The sequence below is a fragment of the Cibotium barometz genome, chromosome 23, assembly GCF_041138505.1.
Source record: "Cibotium barometz isolate CiBa-2024 chromosome 23, ASM4113850v1, whole genome shotgun sequence".
NCBI classification, from domain to species: Eukaryota; Viridiplantae; Streptophyta; class Polypodiopsida; order Cyatheales; family Cibotiaceae; genus Cibotium; species Cibotium barometz.
The window spans coordinates 18432367-18439583 of NC_141068.1; the positions used below are offsets into that span (position 1 = coordinate 18432367).

Sequence of the window (7217 nt, forward strand, 5' to 3'; positions counted from 1 at the left end):
GAGTTATTCAACCCTTGGTCAGGCATTGGCCCCCACAGCGGCTCAATTAGAGATGTAACAGTATCTCCCTTGTCTATTAGATTCCATAAAATAACTTTCATTCTTTTATAAAGAATAACATAAAAGAGTATCACAGAAGCTAAGATCAAAAGGAACTACTTAAATGATATCCTCACATTCCATTAACATTCCAACTCCATCAAACAAATAAGTGGAGAATTTGGAACATCTCCTTCACCTTGAAGTTGGAACTCTTTTCCCCATCACACTAAAATCTAATGGAATTATTCAGATTGCCTCTTTGTAGATTGAACTAAGGTATAAATCCATTCTCTACCTAGGACCACATTAGTTCTATCCAATTGCATGATTTGGAAATCCAAAGTTTTTTTCAGCCTTGAATTTGCATCTCTGTATCTATCATGATATCCCATACCTTCTTGTCAATAGCATGTGCTAAAGAGACCATGCACTTGTGGGTATTTGGACTTTCTAGCAACTTCAATTTCTTGATTGATGCATAATTCAAGAAACTATGTGTTGTACAACCATCAACCATTATTCTCACGTGATTCAAGAAATTGTGTTGTATTATCATCAATGATTATTCAAGAAATTATGTGCTGTACTCTCATAACCATTATTCTTACATCTTGATCTAGAGAAGCCACTTTGTTTTTGAGCATGCCCGGATGCTTGATAGGTGTTGTATTTTCTTCTTTTGTTTCCGTTGACAGCCCTTAACAACCCCCAAGGCATCTAGCAAGTCAGCATGCCAGCACGCCATGTCATGCACAATTGCCAATGAGAAAGTGCAGCAATGAAAGAAAGAGTATGCACATACAAAAGCACAAGTCAGGATGCAGGCAGGCCATGTGATGCACAATTGTCGATGAAAATGTGCACCAATGTAAACAAGAATATTTGGACATGCCAAAAACTGGCTGCCAGCAATTTGTCCTGCCAACTCAAATGTTGATGGATTCCTCAGCTCTTATAATCATGTGCTTTACTCTGGCAGTTCCTGTGCTTAGATACGGGTCCCAATGCCTCCACTTTCTTTAAGTCCTCCTCCCACCCCACCCGTGCAGATGTTTGACATTAAGACAAATGCTGCATCACTTTCTTTATGCAATGCCATGATGTGTTCAAAGGCCTGCCTTCCAATTTCCATATTGCCCCAATTTTGGCAAGCACTCAACACAATATTCCACGTAGCTTGATCGGGTTGTAAGGGCATAGTTTCCACCATTGACACAGCCTCTCTTATCCGGCCTGCACGGCCAAGCAGATCGACCATGCAATTGTGATGTTTAATGGTCGGGGCTATGCCATGCTCTTTGCTCATAGCCTCAAAGTATTCTAGGCCCTTAGCCAGTGAGCCTGTACGACAACACGCGTTAAGCACAGAAAGAAATGTGATGCCATCTGGCTGTACTCCTTCACCTCTCATTCTTTCAAAAAAGTGTAAAGCAACTTTACTCTCTCCTTGGCAGGTGTATCCTGAAAGCAATGCGTTCCATGTCACGAGATGCCGTGTGGACATTTCATCAAACACATCCTGGGCATCAATCATGCTCCCACATTTACCATACATATCAACTAGAGCAGTACACACAAATACACATTCGGAAGTAAGTGCGTTCGAAAAGGAAGGATCTCTTTCATAACCCTCTTCAGCGATTTCAATGTGTATTTCTCGGCCCTGCTTTATTGCCCCAATAGTGCCACACGCTTTCAGTCTGCTTACGAATGTATCTGAGTTTGGTGACACTCCCTGTAATTGCATCTGTTGAAAGCAATTCAATGCTTCCTGGCCAAGCCCATTTTCAGCATAGGCTGTGATGAGCGTATTCCATGAAACAACATCCTGGACTGGCAGCTTATGAAACACATTTTGTGCTTCCGCAAGCAAGCCACATTTTCCGTACATGTCGAGCAGCGTGTTGCCAACAAAAGGATCTCTTTCCAGACCCTTTTCAGCTATCTCTGCATGGATATGTTGCCCCTTTTCTATGGCTCCTATGCTGCCACATGCTTTCAGGCAGCAAATAAGTGTGCCAGCATTCGGAACAACACCCTCAAGCAACATGCACTGCAGACAGTTCAGCGCTTCCTCGCTGGGTCCATATTCAGCGTACCCGGCAATCAATGCATTCCATGAGATCAGGTCCTGAACATGCAGTGCAGCAAACACTTCCTGGGCTTCTGCAAGAAAGCCACATTTGGCATACATATCCACCAAAGCGCTGCCGATATAAACAGATGTCTCAAGTTCTTGCTTGATAATCCGGGAGTGTAATTCAAGGCCCCCATCTATGGCTCCTAAACTACTACAGGCTTTCAGGCAGCAAACAAATGTGACAGCATCAGGAGCCACACCACCCTCTGAATGCAATTGTTGCTGGAAACAAGACAGTGCCTCCTCCCCAAAGCCGTGTTCTGCATATCCCGAAATCAAGGCATTCCATGTGACCACACTTTTAACTGGCACCTTGTCAAATACATCCCGTGCTTCTGCAACGGAGCTGCAGCTCGCAAACATATCCACCAAAGTGTTTCCCACAAAAGAATTTCCTTCAAAACCTTTCTTGACAGCATCAGTGAAGATTTCCTGACCCTTGTCTATGTCTCCTATGCCGGTACAAGCTTTCAAACTGGAAACAATTGTGACATCATTTGGGGAGAGACCTTCCGATTGCACTTGTTCCAAGCAGTGAAGCGCTTCCCTGCCAAGCCCATGGTCTGCATATCCAGCGATAAGTGCATTCCACACAGCGACATCTCGAACTGGCAGTTCATCAAACACTTCCTGTGCTTCAACAAGTGAGCCACAGTTGGCATACATATCCACCAGAGTGCTGGCAACAAAAACATCACCTTCATACCCCTCTTTGACAACCTCACCATGTACTTCTCGGCCTACTTCTAGATGCTTCAGTTGAGCACATGCTTTTAATAAGCTCATCACTGTATATCTACTACTACCGATACAATCCTCTTGCATTTTCAAATATAGGTTGAGGGCATGCTGCAGATGCCCACATTCAGTATACCCATGTATAAGAGATGTCCATGAATGTTCGTTCCGACATGACAGCCTGTCGAACGCTTGTTGGGCATGTGGCACGCTTCCACACCTGACAAACAGTGGGACAAGGTAGTTCTCAAGAGCTTTGTGAGCTTCCAGCCCTCGGCTACACATGTCCACATGCACATGCTTGGCATTGGCTAAACTTTCACTTATTCTGCACTTATTTACAATGCAGATATAGTTGTCCACTATATCTACTGAAGGCAACTCAGGCATTTGTTCAAAAGAAACCAGGTAAGCCTCTACACCTAGCATTGCAACAGCCACCTTCCTCTTGCAAATGGAGAGCTGTAGAGGGATGCACTAATGCTTCATGTGTATGAACCTTGGATGCAGATATAATATCTCCATCTGCTTAGCATTGCCAGCCGCCCGACTTGCCAATGGTGATCTTTATAAGCATACAATACTGCTTCATGTGCATTACCTGTGTTCTACATATATACCTATACAATGTTGATCATTATAGGACTGCTTCATGTGCATTACATGCATACAATGCAAACAGTAATGCATAAACTAGTGCTCCATATTGTTGTACACAAATAGGAAATACAGGTACACATTTATGGGCACCCACATCAAAATAAAATTACATGGATTTTCTGTTGAAATAATATATGTAATTTATTATTCTCTTTTCTTTTCTTTTTTAAATGGGTTTACTGAGCATAATGAGAATTTCTCGCCGGTAGAATGTAATTATGATTAATTCACAGTACATAAATACCTTCAAAAGACCGTAGGGAGCTTTGAATGCCCCATCCTTCATCTTGGCGCCCCTCTGCGATCCACAGAGTGCAGGGCTTCACGATACCCTTTACCTATGAGTACTACACAAGTATTATATACAGGGCGCAGTATTCGTATACCGTATACACGTATTATATACAAGGCCCCTAAGCCATAGCAAATGCATTTGTGAAACTCTAGATCTTAAAAGTCATCTTTTTGGATTGGCTTGAGATCTCTCTTTGTATGATTTTATTTTATTTGTTAGAAGCTTTTTTTTTTGGAAAAGAAAAACCATAGACTTTTGTAGTTCTTATAAGTTTGTTCAGTAAAAAGAGCTTTGAAAACTTAACCAAAATAAAGACATCATAAGACAAGTATACCTGCACCATTTGGAATGAAACTCCGTTATATGACAAGAATGTAACGACCGCTAAGCACCGTCTGATATACGAGCAATTCTCTACAACTTGAAAGAAAATATGCTTGTCAGGAGTAACGTGTACGATAATATTTCAAACCTTGTTTTTTTATATTATGCACACGTACATGTGTGTGTGCTTTTTTTTTCAACTAGCGTTTGGCCCAAGATCCTCCCATAGTTACCAAATTTCACTGTCCGTAGACAATCTCCCGTAGGCGCTCATTTATCCACCCGAATGCCGCCGAGGAAGCACCAAGGGCGGTTTTGAACCCAGGACCTCTTGGTCCTAGGCAAACACCTTCACCACTTGAGCTATCACCTCATTTGTGTGTGTGTGTGCTTTTTTAAGACCAATTGTGACCAATACTGTAAAAGCTAGTCGTAAATGATTGGGAGCATAAGTTAACAACAGCAATGTAGGCCTATAAGTCAACAACAACAAACTCCTTTTTAGTTCGCCTACAAGATTGAGGCAGTGATGCCCATGTAATATTTAGTGCCCAGTTTGAGGATAGCAGTGAAAGAACATCGTAGGGAGAATTCTAGTTGAGAGATTGATTGAGTTAGAAAAGCTTTCCACCTGCATAGTAGATGCAATGGAAACTCTAAGATCTAGACAATTACCTCTACTGGCCAATTAGCATGTTTTTGCAACACGTAGTGGCCCACTTCAGCAAGAAAGTTCTGCCACTCACTCATAGCAACCATCTCCAAGTGCTCCGAAAGGTCATCAACAACATCCAAAACGTGCTCTAAAGCCAAGACCTTCTGCACAATCTACAGAGGATCTCCTTCATCCTCTCCAAGTCAATCACAAAGAAGAGGTGCCATTACCTAACTATACGATTAGAGTAACCATCTAGAAGTGCAAAAAATCATGATTCAGGATACACATAACAATAAACAAATTTCTCAAATTATTTACATTCTATATTTCATTCTTATAGGCAAGTTCATCTCATGTTATAGACATAGACTTTAGATAACCATCAAATAGATCTAGATTATGTTTTCAAGATACCAAGAAGTTACAAAATCTAGATTTATTTTTACTTATCTAAATAATCCTAGTCATCAAGTGGGTTCAACTTTTGTTCATAGGGTGGACTACCCACCAATTGTGCCAGGTGTTAGTTTAGGAAATAACCCGCCACAATAACTTTATAAGCTTAGCTGAGGGGTAGTTTATGAATAGGATTTCAATAATCGTAGGTATCATTCTAATTCTCAAAGCCGATAAATATATACCTGCTTACAAGCGTTCATTATAATCATGTATGAATGGATAATCAAGAAGAAGAAGAAGAGCTTTGAGTTTACTTTCTGTTTTTCGCATTGTATGTGTAATGTCGCATTTGCATGCACTACGTGTCAACAAATTGCTCATTGCTTAATTTTCCCATAATGTTTACTGTTAAATCTTTTGTTACTATGTTGGTTTATCTGCCAACACCACCAACCAGTGGAGCTCGATCATTCGTGTTAACCTAGCTTGTTCAAGATATGTAGAAGCTTCAAACCATTGCTTATGGAAGTGCAAGGAGGCAATAGCACATCTTTTTGGAAGGATTAGGAGGGATGCCTTCATTTGTTTTGGTGCTATGGTTTGGTTGACATAGTCAGGCCCGCAAATCAAGTTTGAAGGGAATAACAGAGATATGATCATGCGGGTTACTGAAGAAGTGGGTCGGCAGTGTCATCTTCATCAAAACATGCCAGAGTCAGGCTACGTACCTCAACCACAAAGATTGGACACTGCATGGTAGATCATTGTGCTGGCATCACAACCTAGCACATCGAGAAGGCTAGATGCACTGAGGCCATGAAGGGCACTTTGGTTTATGACACACAGATTTGGTGTGATATTATTTTTTCGAGAAAAAGATTCTTCAATTAGTTAAAGAAAATTAACCACAAAGGGCTAAGTACAACCACGAAGGGCTAAATAAAAACTCACCTCATATAAGGGTGGGAAACAAGTGATCATAAGGGAAAGAGATGCTTCTCCTCAGGCTGGTCGCTCTATGAGGAGAAGGCTATCTCATACAGGGGGAGGGGGGGAGGAACAACCACATAGGTGGTCTATAATGCCAAATGGGGTCACCGCCTCTATCAATGAAGAAAGGGCTAGGCCTCCAAATTCTGAAGAAGGCTTCCTGCCGCTTCCGCATGCGGTCAGAACCTCCCTGTAACTTCCCCCACTGACCGCGGAGAGTGTGAATGATATCAAGCCATATGCTCTTGATGGTCTCAGCCGGTGGAGTGTGGGTACCCTCGATGGCCTCTTTGCATCTAGCATGCCAAATGTGAGAGGCTATGATGCTACTGCAAATCTCCCATCTCTGGCATGAGCCTGGCCGCCAGTCACCTGCAAGAGAGACTGTGATTGGTATTGCTGCAATACGATGGTGATAGACCTGAAGGGCTAGTCCTCCCCCATCCTTCTCATAAGCCCTGATCGCTCCAGCCTCTGGTGGCCCAAGTGACAGTGCCCCAAGTGATGATCCGGGTTGATGCCCTGTCCATAGAAAAGATATAGAGAATCTACTACCAAATCTGCTAAGCCTTTAGGCAATCCCAAAGGCAATGTCGCTGAGACTCCTAATGGTGGCCGCACCGTGGACACAAGGCGTTGACCGACCTCCAACTGCCAGCCAAGTACCGACCGCCAAACTCATGTGTGCCATCAACCAAAGAAAAAGTGTGATCTTTCTAGGCCAAAAGCTATCCCAAAGCCTCTTCAAAAAGTATAAAAGTAAGAGTTGTGAGAGGCTGTATGACTGCCAATGTGATGCTGTTATACTGATGTGACATCTATCTCAATCATCTAGATCTTGCGGCCTAGCCGCGTTGTATATGCAAAGAAGGGGGCATCCAGAGTCTCCTCCTGATCCGCAAGATCATGCCAAGTCCACTCTCTTGGGCCCCATTGCAGCCGTGTGAGAGGTTGACACTCCCAAATCCATA

The 7217-nt window shown here is 42.6% G+C and overlaps 1 protein-coding gene across 2 annotated transcripts; it reads right to left on the minus strand.

Moving 5' to 3' along the window:
* Positions 1-569: 569 nt before the first annotated feature.
* LOC147625702 (pentatricopeptide repeat-containing protein At4g13650-like) lies at positions 570-4052 on the minus strand. 2 transcript variants are annotated; one of them, XM_086817220.1, is made up of 2 exons: positions 3825-4032; positions 570-3540 (listed from the first exon to the last, which is right to left on the minus strand). In XM_086817220.1, the coding sequence occupies exon 2, from the start codon at positions 3347-3349 to the stop codon at positions 1031-1033; it is 2319 nt and encodes a 772-aa protein (XP_086673346.1). In that variant the 5' UTR covers positions 3350-3540; positions 3825-4032; the 3' UTR covers positions 570-1030. The 2 variants fall into 2 exon arrangements, with proteins under 2 accessions (XP_086673346.1, XP_086673345.1); XM_086817219.1 differs by having other exon boundaries at positions 610-3528; positions 3825-4052.
* Positions 4053-7217: the final 3165 nt, after the last annotated feature.

Coding starts and splice junctions, on each gene's coding strand:
- LOC147625702 (XM_086817220.1), bottom strand. CDS start 3,349: ATGCTAGGTGTAGAGGCTTACCTGGTTTCTTTTGAACAAATGCCTGAG.